This window comes from Entelurus aequoreus, linkage group LG21 (genome assembly GCF_033978785.1).
Source record: "Entelurus aequoreus isolate RoL-2023_Sb linkage group LG21, RoL_Eaeq_v1.1, whole genome shotgun sequence".
Lineage (NCBI taxonomy): Eukaryota > Metazoa > Chordata > Actinopteri > Syngnathiformes > Syngnathidae > Entelurus > Entelurus aequoreus.
The window spans coordinates 33,722,420-33,744,710 of NC_084751.1; the positions used below are offsets into that span (position 1 = coordinate 33,722,420).

General features: G+C 39.7%; 1 protein-coding gene across 2 annotated transcripts in view; it reads left to right on the top strand.

Moving 5' to 3' along the window:
• Positions 1 to 22,291, top strand: part of shroom3 (shroom family member 3) — a 217,653-nt gene that overhangs the window by 134,869 nt on the left and 60,493 nt on the right. Inside the window, exons 1-3 of one of the 2 annotated variants that reach the window (XM_062031531.1) lie at positions 5,800 to 6,338; positions 13,680 to 13,805; positions 20,290 to 20,496. In XM_062031531.1, the coding sequence (XP_061887515.1) occupies positions 6,178 to 6,338; positions 13,680 to 13,805; positions 20,290 to 20,496 (494 nt within the window). In that variant the 5' untranslated portion in view covers positions 5,800 to 6,177. Of the gene's footprint in view, positions 1 to 5,799; positions 6,339 to 13,679; positions 13,806 to 20,289; positions 20,497 to 22,291 lie in introns of those variants that run through there. The other variant, XM_062031529.1, reaches the window with a different exon arrangement.

Sequence of the window (22,291 nt, forward strand, 5' to 3'; positions counted from 1 at the left end):
AATGTGTTAATAATATCACACATAAGTCGCTCCTGAGTATAAGTCGCACCCCCGGCCAAACTATGAAAAAAAATGCGACTTATAGTCCGAAAATTACGGTAAACAGGAATCCAGAATCATAGAAGCAAGGAATCATCAAACGTAACGTGTGCATGGAAGCAAATAAGAAAGCCAGGATGAGTGTGGCGAAAAACGGGAATAAGTAGCTCTCTGATTAGTGCCCGGCAGCAGGTGAGCGTCCCAAACACTAATCAGAGGCAGGTGAAACTAGTCAGCACCCATGGCAACCAAAAACACACAAACTCAAGGGTGCTGAAAACAGAACTGAGGGAGTCAAAAACTAAACAAATCAGACATGACAAGAAGAAGTCTACAGATAAAGACATAAAAAAGTTTCTTAAGTGCGAAAATTATGACTAAAGTGGTGAAGCTGTATTTTTATTTGCACTTAAAATTTATTGAGTTTATTTGAGAAACATGTATTATTAATTTAGTTGTTTTATTTTAGCACAACGTAATTGTATGTTCATTTATTTTTTTGTCAGTTAATTATGAGTCCCTTCTTATACAGCACTTTTACACTTTTCCTCCAGAGGAGATCCCAAAAAACACCAGAGAGGCCTAATTACAAATGATACAGGCAGAAAGTACCTGGGTCACAAAGCCTGTAATTAGAGATGTCCGATGATGGCTTTTTTGCCGATATTCCGATATTGTCCGACTCTTAATTACCGATTCCGATATCAACCGATACCGATATATACAGTTGTGGAATTAACACATTATTATGCCTAATTTTGTTGTGATGCCCCGCTGGATGCATTAAACAATGTAACTTTACCATGAATTGATTAACATGGACCCCGACTTAAACAAGTTAAAAAACTAATTCGGGTGTTACCATTTAGTGGTCAATTATACGGAATATGTACTGTACTGTGCAATCTACTAATACAAGTTTCAATCAATCAATCAAAAACAATGTTTTCCAAAATAAGAGAACAACTTCAACTCCAGTTATGGAAAAAAGTGCCAACATGGCACTGCCATATTTATTATTGAAGTCACAAAGTGCATTATTTTTTTTAACATGCCTCAAAACAGCAGCTTGGAATTTGGGACATGCTCTCCCTGAGATAATCCTAATACCCACTACAACTATGGGAAATACTATACTTTGACTTTCACAAAGTGCATTATTTTTTAAATTTTTTTAAACATGCCTCACAACAACAGCTACAAAAACAATGAAGGCACACAGCTTTAGTCCAGAGTATACTAGAGCATACTTGCCAACCTTGAGACCTCCGAATTCGGGAGATGGGGGGGCGGGGTTGGGGGGGTGGGGTTTGGTGGTAGCGGGGGTGTATATTGTAGCATCCTGGAAGAGTTAGTGCTGCAAGGGGTTCTGGGTATTTGTCCTGTTGTGTTTATGTTGTGCTACGGTGCGGATGTTCTCCCGAAATGTGTTTGTCATTCTTGTTTGGTGTGGGTTCACAGTGTGGCGCATATTTGTAACAGTTTTAAAGTTGTTTATACGGTCACCCTCAGTGTGACCTGTATGGCTGTTGATCAAGTATGCCTTGCATTCACTTGTGTGTGTGTGTGTAAAAGCCGCATATATTATGTGACTGGGCCGGCACGCTGTTTGTATGGAGGAAAAGCGGACGTGACGACAGGTTGTAGAGGACGCTAAAGGCAGTGTCTTTAAGGCACGCCCCCAATAATGTTGCACATAGAGTTGATAGATAATTGCGATAGCCAATCAGATCATGAGTTCTTGTCAGTAAGGCCTTCGAGCTGGCCTTACGTTGAACGTGACATTTACGCGTCCTGTGATTGGATACTCACCGGGACCGTTAGCGGATGAATTTGAGAACACATACAGTTGATAGACAGTTGCGATAGCCAATCAGATCACAAGTTGTTGACGGTAGCCTATCTAGGTAGCCTAATGTTAACGAGACTGTGATTGGATACTCACTTGTCATTCCAAAGTGAGTATCCAATCACAAGTTAAAACTTAGCAGGAAGCGGGAAGTGTTAGTTGGTGAAAGACTAGCTTGTAGTTTAACTCTATTTTTTTTTTTTTTTTTAAATCTATACATACCATAAACCTGCTTATCTCTATTCTCAGCTGTTGCTTGCTAGTGACAGTCACAACTATGGTACCAGGCTATCCCTAAGAGGTGCTCTCACCCATCTTAAACCCAAAACTGATGTTTTGAAAAAGACTGTTATCTATAGGGCAATCACTTACTGGAATCAACTTCCACAATATCTGGTATCAATCACCAGCATAGTGGGTTTTAAAAATAGACTAAGAGGAGAAGTATTGCGGAAAGAGATTATTCTAGATTGTACCTAGTGTCATGACTGGTTTTATTGATTATTGACTATTTTATTGATTATGGGACAAGCAGTAGAAAATGGATGGATGGTACTTTTTTGTCACTTATTGTTTGTCTTTGGTACACTAATGTGTATATTTTAGGCCATCGGTTCTTTGTTTTATTTTTGAAAAATATATATATATATTTTTATATTGCTCTTTTTGTCTTTGGTATGAACATTATTATGTAAAGTCGAAGTTATTGTTGTTGTTTTTTTGGTTCTTTGTTGTTGCTATTTTTGTATTACAATATTTTATTATTTAATCATGTTGTACTGCATTGTAGTCTTTTGTTTTGTGATTGTGTAATGTTTTTTGCCTGGACCCCAGGAAGAATAGTCTCCACTGCGGTGTAGACTAATGGGGATCCTTAATAAAATAAAATAAACTAAACTAAACTAAACCCACAAAGAAGGAGAACAAAATGTTGCATTTTGGCAGATACTGTATATATTTGCAAGGCCATTTTCCAAAAGGATATTTAAAGAGAAACTACATTTTGTGAGACGATGTCGGCGATGAAATGGGGAAATGCCCGCCATTTCCACTCGAATCAGCCGACTACGAGGGGTACCACTGGCTTATACGGCGTCGAATGGGTACTACAAATTGTGATTGTGAAATGTTTTTTTTCTTAATTTTTTCATGTTTAACCCTTGTGTAGTGTTCATATTGTTGTTACTCAGCCAGCGTTTGTTGGTCTGATGGACCCGTTGCATTTTGTGGCTTTTAATGCCTCACAATCATACACTTTTATGTTAAAATACCTTATCCCAATAAACATCTGTTCAGTATGTTAACATAAAAGTGTTTGATTGTGAGGCATTAAAAGCCACAAAATGCAACGGGTCCATCAGACACACAAACGCTGGCTGAGTAACAACAACATGAACGTTGCACGGAAAATTTCGCGGTCAGTTTCTGCATCCCACAGGGATTCTTCTTTTGTGTTTCTGCACCTGCGGTTCCCACGCAGTTGCAACATTGTTTGTCAACACTGTCTGCTCTCATTTTCTCGCACATTTGACCCTCTGATGTTCTGTGTGCCTACACTCTGTCCTCCTCCTGTCTAGGCCTGCTGTGTGTGTGTGTGTGTGTGTGTGTGTGTGTGTGTGTGTGTGTGTGTGTGTGTGTGTGTGTGTGTGTGTGTGTGTGTGTGTGTGTGTGTGTGTGTGTGTGTGTGTGTGTGTGTGTGTGTGTGTGTGTGTGTGTGTGTGTGTGTGTGTGTGTGTGTGTGTGTGTGTGTGTGTGTGTGTGTGTGTGGTACACAGAACATCAATTTCCACACTTCTATTAGTCCCGGGTCCAGGATTATATGTAATAGAAATGTGTAGGGGGGGTATATGGTGTGTGGTCATTAAATATGTATTCTAATATATGTTCTTTACAGGAAAAATGAGCCAAAGTCAGTGAGGTGTCATTTTTCTTTTAATAAAACATTTAAACGGGTCCCACAGACCCAAACACCACACAAGGGTGCCATTTTAATTTTGACAGTACCACATAAGATATGTTTTAATTGCTGATGCGGGTTTACTGATTTTCAAATGCGTCAGAAAATAACCCGTTTTGTACACTGTTGATGTGTTTCAATGCATAGTAGTGCGTAAATGTATTCCTGTATAGTATTTCTCCAGCAATGGTCATGTGGTGACATCATTTATGGTATTTTGAGAGGTAATCATTGAAGGCGGGCATCACTGAAGGTCTAGGTGGGAAATGCACGGCCCGCCACTGGAAACCAAATAAAATTCCTCAAGGAGTTTCTAGTATGTGCACTCTCCTGTACACACCCACACACTGCACCTATTTACATAATTTCATGCACATATTTTGACACACCTTGATTCTGATTACCGGGCAGATCAGAGAGATTATTGTTATTACAGCATTTTAGCAAAGGTTTCCCATGACACCATGTTGGAAAAACACACTTTAATCTAAACCGGGGGTCAGCAACCCACGGCTCGAGAGCCAATTGCGGCTCTTTAGTGCCGCCCTAGTGGCTCCCTGGACCTCTTTCAAAGATGTGTGAAAATGGAAAAAGATGAAGAAAAAAAAACATTTTTTGTTTTAATATATTTTCTGTAGGAGGACAAACATGACACAAACCTTCCTAATTGTTAGAAATCCCACTGTTTATGTTATGTATGCTTCACTGATGAGAGTATTCGGCGAGCACCGTTTTGGCCCACTAATTTCAGCGGTCCTCGAACTCACCGTAGTTTGTTTACATGTACAACTTTCTCCGATGCTGCCACAGAAAGACGTGTTTTATGCCACTCCTTCGTTGTCTCATTTTGTCCACCAAACGTTTTATACTGAGTGTGAATGCACAAAGGTAAGCTTTGTTGATATTATTGACTTGTTGGAGTGCTTATCAGGCATATTTGTTCAATCCATGACTGCAAGCTAAGCGATGCTAATATGCTATTTAGGCTAGCATATTGCATCATTATGCCTCATTTGTACGTATATTTGAGCTCATTTAATTTCCTTTACTTATGTCCTCTGTGTATTTAATTTATATTTGCATGTCTCATGACACATTATCTGTATGTAATATTAGCTACATTTCTGATAGTTGTTTGTGTGCCATGTTGTTCCAGACCACAGCAAACATTACCCAGCTTGCAAAGATTGTAATAAATCCATTAGAAGAAGACAGCCTGCCGTTTCCTTTAACTTGGACACACACATCTATACCTTTGGCCATTATAAGCCAGTAATTTCCAGGAGTTATCTCACCTTCTGAGTAGCCTCTGATTAACTAATGGTTTCTAATGTTGTAAAAATGTGTAGAATAAATATTACATTTCAACATTTCTGTCAACGAAGATTTGCTTCAGCCTGCGACACAGTCATTCTGATAGTAGGCTATTATAGCTAATATAGACACTTAAGTCATGTGTTGCCTTCATTATATCACTTATTAATGCCTTTTCATTTTTTGCGGCTCTAGACAGATATGTTTTTTGTATTTTTGGTCCTATATGGGTCTTTCAACGTTTTGGGTTGCCGACCCCTGGCCTAAGGGTAAAAACTGTAACAGTAAGCTTTTTTTTTTTTCTTCCTTCCCTCCTTTGAACTCTTCTCTCATCCTTCTCTTCACTGCATTTTTACATACTCCTTAGTCTACACGTTTTTTTTTTCAAGTTTCTAATTTGTCACTATTTAAAAACGGTTATCTTCATCATTCTCTCTCACTATCTCTCGCTTCCCTTCCTCTTCTCTCTCACTGCTCTCTCAGGACAACATCCATCGCTACCTTCCAGCCAGACTGGGAATGTTTACTTCATGCTTTTAAAACGCGGCAGCCTAATGACTCATAATTGCTTCATTTGCTTAACAAGCCGAGGATCAGGGGCCAACGCAGCGTGAGTTTCTCCAGCCCACCAGTACAAGACTAGAAGTAGTAGAGCTCGGATGTGCAGTGGTTTTCTATTTAGTTAGACTGGAAGGTATACTGTCGGTATAGAAATAGAAAAATAGATCAGAACAGAGTTTGACAATGTAGTTGAAAAAAATCTGGGAAGGAAAATACTGCTGAAAAGTTCAATTCAAGGACTACAAAGAGCTTTTGAGCTTATGCAAAGGAGCCTTCAAGGATACAACGCCAAAAGAAATTGATATCAGATCAGTTGGTTTCAAAAACCAAAAACGGTGTAATCGCATATGTAGAACACGGCTCTGGGACTTTGGAAGACCACAAGGAGGAATTTTCGGAGCTTCAGCCAAGAAGTTTGAACATACAAACTCTTATAAGTTGACTTTGGGTCGAGGACATGGAGTTGTTGGAGTTGTTCTATCGTCGGAAGCTGCGCAAGAAGCAGAAGAAAGCGGAGCTACGCCGCTCCGAGGGCACCCTTTGTCGCTCGCCAGACGAGGCCAACGTCAGCACCCTGGCGACCGGCCTCATCTCTAAAGTCCTCAGGTTTACCTCCAGGTAACGCAAAGCAGAAACATGCTGCTTCTACAGTATCTGCCAGATTTTGCAACAACTTGACTTTAAAAAATGGTTGATTGTGTCCTTATGGGGACTCTGTGGTCCATGTTTGAAGTTCAATTCCTGAACCAGAAGGTAGATTGGTGGGGGCCTTTTATAGTGTAGTAGTTCACATAGCTGCATATTTTGTCGCGGTTGTTGAATCAGTTCTTTAATTCAGGATAAGCAGCACAAACAACGTATGGATGTGTAAATTACAACATTACAGCTGGTGGTGTTTGGATTATGGTACCGATACCGATTCTCCATGACAGATCGGCCAATATAGATACTGACAAGGACTTCACTAAACATGAGTCACAATACAATACAGTTTTGCAACATTGTGATTAGGGTTGTCAAAAGTATCGCTACTAAGTTGATACCAACATGCAAAAAATACATAAATACCTGCTTTTTTCAGTATCTAAATCAAAATCGAGGCAAAGACACAAAATGTACTTTTTCGCCCATGCATTTAATGCTTCATATTCATAGCAATATTTGTGAGGATGTCTTGATGATTAATTTATCTAGGCCGGGGGTCAGCAACCCGCGGCTTTCGAGCCGCACGCGGCTCTTTAGTGCCGCCCTAGTGGCTCCCTGGAGCATTGTTAAAAAAGGATTGAAAATGGAAAAAGATGGGGGAAACATAATTTTTATTTTTTAGTATGTTTTTTTTTTGAGAACAAACATGACACAAACATTCCCAATTGTTAGAAAGTCCGCTGTTTAATATGTTTGTGTGTATGCTTCACTGATGACAGTATTTGGTGAACGTCATTTTGTCTTACTAATTTCGACGGTTCTTGAACTCACCAGTGTGGACTGTGACGCAACAGTTTGTTTGTATGTAAAATCTTTGTCTCATTTTGTCCACCAGAAGTTTTATTCTGTGCGTGAATGCACAAAGGTGAGATTATTGTTATTACAGCATTTTAGCAATGGTTTCCCATGACACCATGTTGGAAAAACACACTTTAGTCTAAACCTGGGGTCAGCAACCCACGGCTCTAGAGCCAATTGCGGCTCTTTAGTGGCTCCCTGGACCTCTTTCAGAGATGCGTGAAAATGGAAAAAATATATTTTTTGTTTTAATATATTTTCTGTAGGAGAACAAACATAACACAAACCTTCCTAATTGTTACAAATCCCACTGTTTATGTTATACATGCTTCACTGATGAGAGTATTCGGCGAGCACCGTTTTGTCCTACTAATTTCAGCGGTCCTTGAACTCACCATAGTTTGTTTACTTGTACAACTTTCTCCGATGCTGCCACAGAAAGATTGATTGATTGATAAACATTGAAAGACGTGTTTTATGTCACTCTTTCTTTGTCTCATTTTGTCCACCGAATATTTTATACTGTGTGTGAATGCACAAAGGTGAGTTTTGTTGATGTTATTGACTTGTTGGAGTGCTAATCAGGCATATTTGGTCAGTGCATGACTGCAAGCTAATCAATGCTAACATGCTATTTAGGCTAGCTGTATGTACATATTGCTTCATTATGCCTCATTTGTAGGTATATTTGAGCTCATTTAATATCCTTTACTTTTATCCTCTTTGTATATAATTTAGTTTTGCATGTCTCATGACACTTTATCTGTATGTAATATTGGCTGCATTTCAGATAGTTGTTTGTGCGCCATGTTGTTCCAGACCACAGCAAACATTACCTAGCTGGTCAAAGATTGTTATAAATCTATTAAAAGAAGACAGCCTGCCGTTTCCTTTAACTTGGACACACACATCTATACCTTTGGCCATTAAAAGCCAGTAATTTTCAGGAGTTATCTCACCTTCTGAGTAGCCTCTGATTTACTATTAGTTTCTAATGTTGTAAAAATGTGTAGAATAAATATTACATTTCAACATTTCTGTCAACAAAGATTTACTATCATTTTGATAGTAGGCTATTATAGCTAATATAGACACTTACGTCATGTTTTGCCTTCATTGTAAGACTTATAAAGGGCTTTTAATTTTTTGCGGCTCCAGATTTTTGTATTTTTGGTCCAATATGGCTCTTTCAACGTTTTGGGTTGCCGACCCCTGATCTAGGCGATCATTTTGCCACCTATTGCTGTCACAATGTGTTCCTGTGACTCCAACACCAACTTGGCCAGTCGGACGCACAGTTGCAGCAGCTGGTGGTTGCTGCACAGTAATGGCACCGGAGACGGTGGAGGAATGGCCCAGCTTTGTGTCACGTACGGCCGCTAACGCAGGTAGTTTTTTTGTGTTGTAATAATACATTGAGTAATCAAACAAGGATTAAAGTCTTTTGTATCCTTTTTGATATGCTGGCCTGACTTACTAAACGATACGTTTTATTAGAAATGGCAACAGCGAAGGATGCATGTGCATGTACAAGCCAGTTTGCTGTACAACAAGAGTATATAGAAAAATAAGGAACTTCTTGACTACAATTTTGGACTGCATTTGAATACAAATGATGGACTCGCGCAAAGCTTTTCAGGTAAACTTTGAACTATATACACCATATTGCCAAAAGTATTTGGCCACCCATCCAAATGATGAGAATCAGGTTGTCCTAATCACTTGGCCCGGCCACAGGTGTATAAAATCAAGCACTTAGGCATGGAGACTGTTTCTACAAACATTTGTGAAAGAATGGGCCGCTCTCAGTGATTTCCAGCGTGAAACTGACATAGGATGCCACCTGTGGAACAAATCCAGTCGTGAAATGTCTTCGCTCCTAAATATTCCAAAGTCAACTTTCGTCGGCTTTATTATAAGAAAATGGAAGAGTTTGGGAACAACAGCAACTCAGCCACCAAGTGGTAGGCCAAGTAAACTGATAGAGAGGGGTCAGCATAGTGCAAAGACTTTCTGCACAGTCAGTTGCTGCAGAGCTCCAAACTTCATGTGACCTTCCAATTAGCCCACATACAGTACACAGAGGTCTTCATGGAATGGGTTTCCATGGCCGAGCAGCTGCATCTAAGCCATACATTACCAAGTCCAATGCAAAGCGTGGGATGCAGTGGTGTAAAGCACATCGCCACTGGACTTTAGAGCAGTGGAGACGCCTTCTCTGGAGTGATGAATCACGCTTTTCCATCTGGCAATCTGATGGACCAGTCTGGGTTTGGAGGTTGCCAGGAGAACGGTACATTTCGGACTGCATTGTGCAGAGTGTGAAATTTGGTTGGGGTTGTTTTTCAGGAGTTGGGCTTGGCCCCTTAGTTCCAGTGAAAGGAACTTTGAATGCTCCAGGATACCAAAACATTTTGGACAATTCCATGCTCCCAACCTTGTGGGAACAGTTTGGAGCGGGAGAACGGATGCATTTTGGCTTAAAAACTAAAGATAAAAGTGAAGTTATAACACTGAAACGCCCTCAGGAAGAGGTGCTTTAAGACATGGCTAGCTAGCTAGCGGCTAACGTCCAGCCGCAGTCTGCAGTGTTGTAGCTACTTCTAAATCACTAATCCTCGCCTCCATGGCGACAAATAAAGTACGTTTCTTACAAGTATCATCCCTGCAGGACGAGGAATAGCTAAACATGCTTCACTACACGCCATAGCCCACCGGCGTCAAAATGTAAACAAACACCTTTGGTGGATCTACACCTAACATCCACTGTAATGATACCAAGTACAGGCACGTATCTAGTCGATATTACTATGATTACGTCGATATTTTTTGGCATCACAACGTCGTCTTTCGGTTTTTTTAATGTATATTATGTTTATAAACTCAGGAAATATGTGCCTGGACACATGAGGACTTTGAATATGACCAATGTATGATCCTGTAATGACTTGGTATCGGATTGATACCCAAATTTGTGGTATCAACCAAAACTAATGTAAAGTATCAAACAACAGAAGAATAACTGATAATTACATTTTAACAGAAGTGTAGATAGAACTTGTTAAAAGAGAAAGTAAGCAGATATTAACAGTAAATGAACAAGTACCGTATTTTTCGGACTATAAGTCGCCGTTTTTTTCATAGTTTGGCCGTGGGTTGCGACTTATACTCAGGAGCGACTTATGTGTGAAATTATTAACACATTACCGTAAAATATCAAATAATATCATTTAGCTCATTCACGTAAGAGACTAGACGTATAAGATTTCATGGGATTTAGCGATTAGGAGTGACAGATTGTTTGGTAAACGTATAGCATGTTCTATATGTTATAGTTATTTGAATGACTCTTACCATAATATGTTACGTTAACATACCAGGCACATTCTCAGTTGGTTATTTATGCGTCATATAACGTACACTTATTCAGCCTGTTGTTCACTATTCTTTATTTATTTTAAATTGCCTTTCAAATATCTATTCTTGGTGTTGGGTTTTATCAAATACATTCCCCCAAAAAATGCGACTTATACTCCAGTGCGACTTATATATGTTTTTTTCCTTCTTTATTATGCATTTTCAGCCGGTGCGCCTTATACGCCGAAAAATACGGTAGATTAATCATTAATTGTCTACCACTTGTCCTTAGTAATGTTGACAAAATAATAGAATGATAAATGACACTATATGTTACTGCATATGTCAGCAGACTAATTAGGAGCCTTTGTTTGCTTACTTACTACTAAAAGACAAGTTGTCTAGTATGTTCACTATTTTATTTAAGGACTTAACTGCAATAAGAAATATATGTTTAATATACCCTTAGAATTTTTGTTAAAATAAAGCCAATAAGGCAATTTTTTTGTGGTCCCCTTTATTTAGAAAAGTACCGAAAAGTATCGTTACAACACTAGTTGGCAGTTTATTAAAAATGTTTGGAAAGCAACCGATTGTTTCCACAAACCGCCACATTTGTGAAATCCGCATACTGCCACAACACATTCATTTATCATCATTCAAATATAGCAATTATAATTAAACATGGTGTCAGTTATCAAAACGACACCTTAGCTTTGTGATGTGGCTTTTGTGAACAGAGCCTGTCGGGACATAAGACCTCGTTTTAATTCTTCAACCTTCAGTAGCCTTTGTTCCGTGTCCATATTCTTGTCTTTCTTAGACGTTTCATAGTGCCCTTTTAGATTATAGTCTTTCATTACAGCCACATTTTCTCCACACAGAAGACACATAGGTTTGCCTTTTGCCTCCGTGAACATGTACTCTGCCTCCCACCTGGCTTCAAACCCCCTGTCCTCACCGTCCACCTTCCGTTTAGCCATTATTGGGGAAGGGGGTTGCTGAAAGTTGACATCTGCACTGAATGCTGATGAATAATGAAGCGAGTTCGCGGGCTACCGTTGCATTGTGGGGAATGGAGTATTGGTGCGTGCAAAACAGCAGCAGGCGGCTGTGGCCTGCGGGCCGGTTCTAATACTAATCAAATATCATCCCGGGGGCCATAGATAATCCATTCGTGGGCCGGATCTGACTTTGACACATAGGACTTAGCAGGTTAGCAGCGATAGTTGTTCAGCTGTGACGGCAGCTCTTTTGAATTTGTCACTAGTTTAGTTTAGTTTAGTTTAGTCTTTATTTGAAGGGACAATGCACAGAAACATTAAGCTCAAAGACAGATATGTTCTGTACCAGATTATAGCTAAATAGCTCATTTCCATCTGCAGTCCCTGGCTACCTAAATTAAAGGGATACAAAAATCATGCAATAAAATGATGACAATAAAATCATACTATAGCATGTAATCAAATTAAGAAAAGTCATAAAATGCCCTTTCATGGACACATACTTAATATACAATACAACCACACCTCAATTACATCATCACACAAAGACAATACATGCTCTTGTTCACATCTGTCATCATTTGTAAAAACAACCATGATTTTAACAGACACAACTCACAATTTACAACAAAAATGCTCTCATGGATAAATATAATACACATTGAGTTGATGTGTCAAACATAGTGGCCACCTTAGTGACCGTGTGAGCAGCTTTGATTGCTCCGAAGCCACTTTTTAACTTCAATTGTGAATGAAGAGTAATCTGTTAGACTTTTCAAGTTTGTTGTGAGGTCGTTCCATTCCTTTATGGCTTTATATGAAAAGGCTGATTTGTTGTTACCTCTGCTTAATCAAAAGATTGCATGTGCTTCCATGGCTTTATCTTCTTGTCAACAAACGGGGTATTAATTGGATGGCAAGTTTGTCACTTTAATCATGGATGTGTTGTTTAATATTCCCTCCGACTCCCGCAGTTACTAGCGCACAGTGCAGTTTGTGTCAAGTTTTAAGGTGGTGAAAAAAATGTTTTTTACTGACCAGTTCTTCCAACTAAGACCCAGTTTCTTCCGTGTTGCAAGACTGAGTGTGTGGGTTAGGGGGTGCAGCCCCGCTGCCCTTTGTGCATAGTAAAGTTGCAGTCAGAAGTTTCCAAACACTCATCAATGTCATCATGGACAGTAATGTAATTTTTATTGCAGGCTTTTAATGGTGTATTTAAAGTGTTCTTTTTCCAGGTTGGAATGATCACACAACTTACATCTTCTGTTATTTTTTAACTAGCAAGAATTGTGTGCAATTTCACAAGTTATTTTTTAATTTAATTTAATTAATTAATTAATTTATTTATTTATTTATTTATTTATTTATATTTTTTGTCCTGTCAAGCTACTCAGGCAAATCATATAGTTGATGTAGATGCCCATATCGGCTGTACAAATATACTTTACCAAAGAAAAGTGTGGGATACTTCTCTTGCTGCCTTATTTGTATTAGACTTTATTAAATGGATTTATATTATTATTTGGTGCAGGAGGGGATATTAAGGGAAAAATAGGAAAACGGAGGGGGCAATTGCAGGGACAAGAGGGGGATAAGACAGGGAGACAACAACAACAGCAAACACAACAATAACAACAACAACAACAACAGAACAACATCAGTAAATAGTATATGTACAATTATGATGGTAAAAGTGCAAAAAAAAGCAGTTAATATTAATAATACAGAAATGACAATGAACATTATTACAATACAAAAGGAGCAATACAAATATCAATAGAAATAGCACTATTGATAATGAATAATAACAATAATTACCTCTATTATCAACAATACAATTGTTTTAAATGCAACAATACATATATGTAATGATAACTGGAAATACAAAAGAAAGCAGATAAATGGAGGGGAAGAAAGAGAAGACAACTATATTAACCTTGTAGATTGTTATAGTAACAATAGGTTAAAGTTTGTCAGTGTGCCATGTGTGTGTGTGTGTGTTACAATTTCACATGTTCACATGAGTTGAATTGCAAGAGGTAAATATATTTATCTAAAGGGTTTAAAAACATTTGTTTTTAATTCAATCCCACAGACATAATGAGGCTGCCTCTCGTCCTCACTCGTGGCATTCAACCAAGCTCGATGTAGGTCAGCAGGACTCGGGCCATGAAGCAACGGACACTTTAAGTAGTGCCTGGCCCCACAACTACCACTCAAGGTCAGTATGTGTTATCAGCAGTGTTTCTAGCAGTTGGCAGGTAAGAAAAATAATTGTTTGATTCCCTGCTGATTTTCTAAGTTTACCCCTTTGCAAAAATATGAATATTCCAGAACTTTTATGATCGGTTTATTGTAGCACAGAGAGAGAGAGAGACTATGTAAAATAGAAAACATCCAGGAAAAATTAAGATTAGAAATAGGGATGTTCTAATCAGTGTTTAATGCATCGATTACAATATCTGTCATCCATGAGTGAGATTAACCGATACCGATCACATTACAACAGGGGCGCCCACACTTTTTCTGCAGGCGAGCTACTTTTCAATTAACCAAGTCGAGGGGATCTATCTCATTCATATATATAATTTATATTTATTTATTTATGAAAGAGACGTTTTTGTTAACAAGTTAAAGGTGTTTAATGATAATACAAGCATGTTTAACACATATAGATTCCTTTCTTTCATGAAGACAAGAATATAAGTTGCTGTATTACCTGATTCTGATGACTTGCATTGATTGGAATCAGACAGTAGTGCTGATAACGTCCGCATTTTAAAATGGAGGAGAAAAAAGTCCTTCTTTCGGTCAAATACCACATGAAAGTAGCTTCCATACTCGTTTTTATACACTTTACAATAAAATACATTGGCGGCAAACTCCGTAGCTTACTAGCTTGTGCACGCCAGCTTTCTGAAACTCTTATTTTGTTAGCGCAGGCAGGGTGAAGCAGCGCTTTTATTGTGAAGATAGGAACTATGCAGTCGGTCTTTAGATTTTTCACGGCAGGTACGGCGCGAGAGACTGTTGAAATAAAAAGTGTTTCTCGCCTTTCTGTCGGTCATTTTTTCTTAATAATGAGCTCGCAGCAGCCAGCGTCATCTCAGAAGACCCTCGGGTGCCGTGAATGTCAATCAAGTGACGAAAGTGACACATTGGTGAAGATTGATGATCGCTAATTTTTAGGTCTATTTTTTTAATTGCTTGGCTGGCGATCGACTGACACACCCTCCGCAATCGACCGGTAGCTCGCGATCTACGTAATGGGCACCCCTGCATTACAGTATATATATTATTGTATATGTGTGTATATATATTATACATATAAATGGATATAATTTTAATTTTCCTGAGGGAACTCTCCTGAAGGAATCAATAAAGTACTATCTATCCATCTATCTATCTATCTATCTATCTATCTATCTATCTATCTATCTACATACTGTATATATTTATTATATGTATATATATCCACCATAGGGTTGTACGGTATACCGGTATTAGTATAGTACCGCGACACTAATGAATCTGTCAGGTTCAAACACTGATGACATCTATTAAACGAGACAAGAAGCAAGGAATTAAACAGAGACAGAATTAAATTTGGCTCAATTGAGGAGAGCGCGTCTGGGCTGTACTCTTGTTCAGTCTCCATCACGCTCTGGCGAAAGATTGTACGCCTTCTCTTTTATTTGGACTTTCCCTGATTACATGGCAACAGCTGTTTCTAAGGGACGGGGGTCGTAAACAGCCATCGCATTTGATTAAAACAGCTCAAAGAAAAGTTCGTAAAACAGTTCTAAGAAGAGGTGCCTTGAGGGGAGTCAGGCCCTGCTTCCTCTCCGCTTTGTAGTTCTTTGGTCAAGACAATATCTTTCTGTTGATTACAATACATGAAAGAAACAGAACACCTTCATGTTGCTTCCCATCCTACACAGTGGAGTTTTACAAGCCTTCTGCTTGGTAGGGTCAAAGACAGCTTTTGTCCTCTCGCCGGGAACTCATTGAAACACAAAGTTGTGTGATAACTTAGACACAATTATTCTAACAAAATCATTTTCGGTACTAGACCGCCTCTGAAAAATGCAATTTTTTTGTGGTCACCCTTATTTAGAAAAGTATCGAAATACATTTTGGTACCGGTACTAAAATATTGGTATCGGGACAACCCTAGTTGGTGCCCTATAGTTAAGAAACAGTGTAATATTTTATACGTCAGCAGCCAAACTAGGAGCTTTGGTAACCAGTTTAACATTTTATGATCATAACACAAATGGACAAGTTTACATAATTTGCTCCACTGGTGTTATATATATCATATTATGGGATACATTAGGGCTGTCAAAATGTTATAGCGGTTTATATACCCTCTCCTAAATACCCAAGGCCCAATATGAGCCTTTGTTCCCACCCTGTTTTAAATGTTTCTATTATCATTTATATGCCAAATAATATATTGTGATTTCAATTGTTATGGCAAGAGGCTGCAATATATATGACACAATAAAGAGCAAAAAGCAAACCAAGGTAAAGATTTGTGGGTATTCTATTGTGCTTCTGAATTGTTGTGTGTGTTGCTGTGTAGTACGTGTTAATTATGTAAAGTGGTCAGGAATGTTGACATCATCGGACAATATTACGTCAGTGTGTTTGTCAAACAACTGTAAATGGAGAGAAAGGCTGACATGACTCTGTTTGTAAGGGGGCGCAGTGACGCTAATGCCCAAAGAGAGGGTGAATTCTTCTCGCCCCCCAGCCCCCAGCCTCGCCTCCTGGTCTCCCGTGGCAACGACAGGAGAGACACAATTTGTTGACGATACTGTGACAGTCTGAATGGTGAATGGTCAACGTGAACGTTTGGGGTGGTGAAAGTCGACTTGAGTAATAGTGAACGCTGACGTTGGAGGGGCAGAAAAAGTTAGTGACACAGAAAGGGGAAAGACAGACAAACACTGTCCTCTTTTCAAAAGCACTAATTACATCGTGTTCGCTCGGAAGAGTCCATGAATCAAAACGTGTAACGTAGACACTCTCTCTTTCACACACACACACACACACTCACGCACACACATTTGTGCATAAAACCTGTTTTCCTTTCATCTCTGTCCTTCAGCTTCGACTATATTTATTATGACAGTAATTATGATAGTAATTAGAGATGTCCGATAATGGCTTTTTTGCCGATATCTGATATTCCGATATTGTCCAGCTCTTAATTTCCGATGCCGATATCAACCGATACCGATATATACAGTCGTGGAATTAACACATTATTATGCCTAATTTTGTTGTGATGCCCCGCTGGATGCATTAAACAATGCAACAAGGTTTTCCCAAATAAATCAACTCAAGTTATGGAAAAAAATGCCAACATGGCACTGTCATATTTATTATTGAAGTCACAAAGTGCATCATTTTTTTTAACATGCCTCAAAACAGCAGCTTGGAATTTGGGACATGATGAGAGAGCATGAGGAGGTTGACGTGGGCGGGGTTGGAGGGGGGTAGGAGATAGCGGGGGGTGTATATTGTAGTGTCCCGGAAGAGTTAGTGCTGCAAGGGGTTCTGGGTATTTGTTCTGTTGTGTTTATGTTGTGTTACAGTGTGGATGTTCTCCCGAAATGTGTTTGTCATTCTTGTTTGGTGTGGGTTCACAGTGTGGCGCATATTTGTAACAGTTTTAAAGTTGTTTATACGTCCACCCTCAGTGTGACCTGTATGGCTGTTGACCAAGTATGCCTTGCATTCACTTGTGTGTGTGAAAAGCCGTAGATATTATGTGATTGGGCCGGCACGCAAAGGCAGTGCCTTTAAGGCACGCCCCCAATATTGTTGTCTGGGTGGAAATCGGGAGAAATTCGGGAGAATGGTTGCCCCGGGAGATTTTCGGGAGGGGCACTGAAATTCGGGAGTCTCCCGGGAAAATCGGGAGGGTTGGCAAGTATGACTGGGAGACGCAACTGCTCTGTACTTCTCCCTACGTCCGTGTACCACTCCGTACAGCGGCGTTTTAAAAAGTCATAAATTTTACTTTTTGAAACCGATACCGATAATTTCCGATATTACATTTTAAAGCTTAGGTAAGAAAAGGTAAGAAAAGTTGCTTTTGCATAATATTGCTAAACAAAACGCCAGATATTAATACGTCTTACCTTATACACACACCATAATAATAATCGTATGTTGAAGCACATATCAAACGGTGCAGCCAACACTTATCTCTTTAGCAATAAAATTGCCTCGAGGTGGGTAAGCTCAACCAAACTTATTCCCTACATAAGGCGTATCGAGTTATAAGGCGCACTGTCGAGTTTTGAGAGAAAAAGAAGGGTTTTAAGTGCGCCCTATGGTCCGGAAAATACAGTACGTATTTCTAGTGGCTGTAATTTAGCCATCTGCTTTCAAATTCAGCTTATTTTAACAATAAAGATGACTACTTACTTCAAAAATAGTTTGTCATTTCTGCTGCCACCTTTCGGTTTGTACCTTTTGTTCCTCTTTTTATTGTTTGGTTCTATCTTGTTTGTATTGCTAACTGCTTTGTATTCCTTTCTGCCCAGAGTCCAGTTTTTCCCCTAGTGGGCAGAGTTGCGAGCTGTGCTTAAAGGCCTACTGAAATGAAATTTTCTTATTTAACAGGGATAGCAGGTCCATTCTATGTGTCATACTTGATAATTTCGCAATATTGCCATATTTTTGCTGAAAGGATTTAGTAGAGAACATCGCCGATAAAGTTCGCAACTTTTGGTCGCTGATAAAAAAGCCTTGCCTGTACCGGAAGTAGCGTGACGTCACAGGTTGGGGAGCGCCTCACATCTGCACATTGTTTACAATCATGGCCACCAGCAGCGAGAGCGATTCGGACAGAGAAGGCGACGATTACCCCATTAATTTGAGCGAGGATGAAAGATTTGTGGATGAGGAAAGTGAGAGTGAAGGATTAGAGGGCAGTGGAAGCGATTCAGATAGGGAAGATGCTGTGAGAGGCGGGTGGGACCTGATATTCAGCTGGGAATGACTAAAACAGTAAATAAACACAAGACATATATATACTCTATTAGCCACAACACAACCAGGCTTATATTTAATATGCCACAAATTAATCCGCATAACAAACACCTCCCCCCTCCCGTCCATATAACCCACCAATACAACTCAAACACCCGCACAACACACTCAATCCCACAGCCCAAAGTACCGTTCACCTCCGTAAAGTTCATACAGCACATATATTTCCCCAAAGTTACGTACGTGACATGCACATAGCGGCACGCACGTACGGGCAAGCGATCAAATGTTTGGAAGCCAAAGCTGCGTACTCACGGTAGCGCGTCTGCTATCCAACTCAAAGTCCTCTTGGTTGTGTTGCTGCAGCCGGCCGCTAATACACCGCTTCCCACCTACAGCTTTCTTCTTTGCTGTCTTCATTGTTCATTAAACAAATTGCAAAAGATTCACCAACACAGATGTCCAGAATACTGTGGAATTTTGCGATGAAAACAGACGACTTAATAGCTGGCCACAATGGTGTCCCAATATGTCCGCTACAATCTGTGACGTCACGCGCAAACGTCATCATACCGAGACGTTTACATTAGAATATTTCGCTGGAAATTTAAAATTGCACTTTACTAATCTAACCCAGCCGTATTGGCATGTGTTGCAATGTTAAGATTTCATCATTGATATATAAACTATCAGACTGCGTGGTCGGTAGTAGTGGGTTTCCGTAGGCCTTTAAGCTATTTCCAATTTGCCTGCGCCCACTTAAGCTGTATCCTAACTGTCGGATGGCACTCAGCAAATTATTCATCTCTCTTGTTCGTCATGCATGGTGGCTACTCTGCTGCACCCGCTAGTCTTGTGTTTGTCTTGTCGTGGCTTTTCCCAGTGCCATCTATCGTTTTGTATTTCTTGCTTAGACGCCTTGCAACTCCCTGAGTTAGTTGGTTAGCGGTCTTAAGTGTTGTACGTGCACATATTTAAAAGAGTAGCACAAAACCCAAAACCACTGAAGTTGGCATGTTGTGTAATTCGTAAATAAAAACAGAATACAATGATTTGCAAATCCTTTTCAACTTATATTCAATTGAATAGACTGCAAAGACAAGATATTTAATGTTCGAACTGAGAAACGCAATTTTTTTTTGCAAATAATCATTAACTTAGAATTTAATGGCAGCAACACATTGCAAAAAAGTTAGCACAGGGGCATTTTTACCACTGTGTTACATGGCCTTTCCTTTTAACAACACTCAGTAAACGTTTGGGAACTGAGGAGACCAATTTTTGAAGCTTTTCAGGTGGAATTCTTTCCCATTCTTGATTGATCTACAGCTTAAGTTGTTCAACAGTCCGGGTCTCCATTGTGCTATGTCAGGCTTCATAATGCACCACACATTTTCAATGGGAGACAGGTCTGGACTACAGGCAGGCCAATCTAGTACCCACACTCTTTTGTGTTGTAATAGTTAAACTGTCAATAGCAATTGTCACAAGTGATTTGAAAATTCTACAGTTGGTACATGTAATCAGTATCAGCCGATCTCACTCATGGATGATCGGAATTGAAGTTGGCAGCCTATAACCTTGATCAGAACATACCTAGTAACAAACAATATAATCATCAAGGTCCATCCAGAGAATAACCATATCTTTCCACTGAGTCTTTAAGTGTGTTTCTGTCTATGTGTGTTACTCAGTGCCTCCACCACAGACCTCGCAGGGGATTTTGACTCTGATGGCGGCTGCCTGAGGAAGAGTCCGGACCAATACAGCTCAAGAGGCAGCATGGAGAGCCTGGATCCTCCTCAGCCTGCACACCTCCAGCACCACCACACACTCGGCTATCCCCCTCACAGTGGACCACACCCTGCCTACTCCTCCTGCCAACAGCTGTCCTCTGCCAGGTTCTCTTGACCACGCAACAGCTTTTAACACAATAAAGCCCAGACATAGACTGTCGGAGAATACCTTTACACTTCACAAATACATGTTTAATGTTAATAACAATGGCTTCAAAAGCCAACCAATGAGGGTGAACACTTTTCTATATTTACATACAATAATGCAGTGCTGAAATAAATACATTCTAACTAAATTAACAATACATGTTGTGCATCACTCAGTTAATCGACTCAGAGTCGTACAAACCCCGTTTCCATATGAGTTGGGAAATTGTGTTGGATGTAAATATAAATGGAATACAATGATTTTCAAATCCTTTTCAACCCATATTCAATTGAATATGCTACAAAGACAACATATTTGATGTTCAAACTCATAAACTTTATTTTTTTTTGCAAATAATAATTAACTTAGAATTTCATGGCTGCAACACGTGCCAAAGTAGTAAGGAAAGGGCATGTTCACCACTGTGCTACATGGCCTTTCCTTTTAACAACACTCAGTAAACGTTTGAGAACTGAAGAGACACATTTTTTAAGCTTCTCAGGTGGAATTTTTTCCCATTCTTGCTTGATGTACAGCTTAAGTTGTTCAACAGTCCGGGGGTCTCCGTTGTGGTATTTTAGGCTTCATAATGCGCCACACATTTTCAATGGGAGACAGGTCTGGACTACAGGCAGGCCAGTCTAGTACCCGCACTCTTTTACTATGAAGCCACGTTGATGTAACACGTTCCTTGGCATTGTCTTGCTGAAATAAGCAGGGGCGTCCATGGTAACGTTGCTTGGATGGCAACATATGTTGCTCCAAAACCTGTATGTACCTTTCAGCATTAATGGCGCTTTCACAGATGTGTAAGTTACCCATGTCTTGGGCACTAATACACCCCCATACCATCACAGTTGCTGGCTTTTCAACTTTGCGCCTATAACAATCCGGATGGTTCTTTTCCTCTTTGGTCCGGAGGACACGACGTCCACAGTTTCCAAAAACAATTTGAAATGTAGACTCGTCAGACCACAGAAAACTTTTCCACTTTGTATCAGTCCATCTTAGATGAGCTCAGGCCCAGCGAAGCCGACGGCGTTTCTGGGTGTTGTTGATAAACGGTTTTCACCTTACATAGGAGAGTTTTAACTTGCACTCACAGATGTAGGGACCAACTGTAGTTACTGACAGTGGTTTTCTGAAGTGTTCCTGAGCCCATGTGGTGATATCCTTTACACACCGATGTCGCTTGTTGATGCAGTACAGCCTGAGGGATCGAAGGTCACGGGCTCAGCTGCTTACGTGCAGTGATTTCTCCAGATTCTCTGAACCCTTTGATGATATTACGGACCGTAGATGGTGAAATCCCTAAATTCCTTGCAATAGCTGGTTGAGAAAGGTTTTTCTTAAACTGTTCAACAATTTGCTCACGCACCTGTTGACAAAGTGGTGACCCTCGCCCCATCCTTGTTTGTGAATGACTGAGCATTTCATGGAATCTACTTTTATACCCAATCATGGCACCCACCTGTTCCCAATTTGCCTGTTCACCTGTGGGATGTTCCAAATAAGTGTTTGATGACCATTCCTCAACTTTATCAGTATTTATTGCCACCTTTCCCAACTTCTTTGTCACGTGTTGCTGGCATCAAATTCTAAAGTTAATGATTATTTGCAAAAAAAACAATTTTTTATCAGTTTGAACATCAAATATGTTGTCTTTGTAGCATATTCAACTGAATATGGGTTGAAAATGATTTGCAAATCGTTGTATTCCCTTTATATTTACATCTAACACAATTTCCCAAC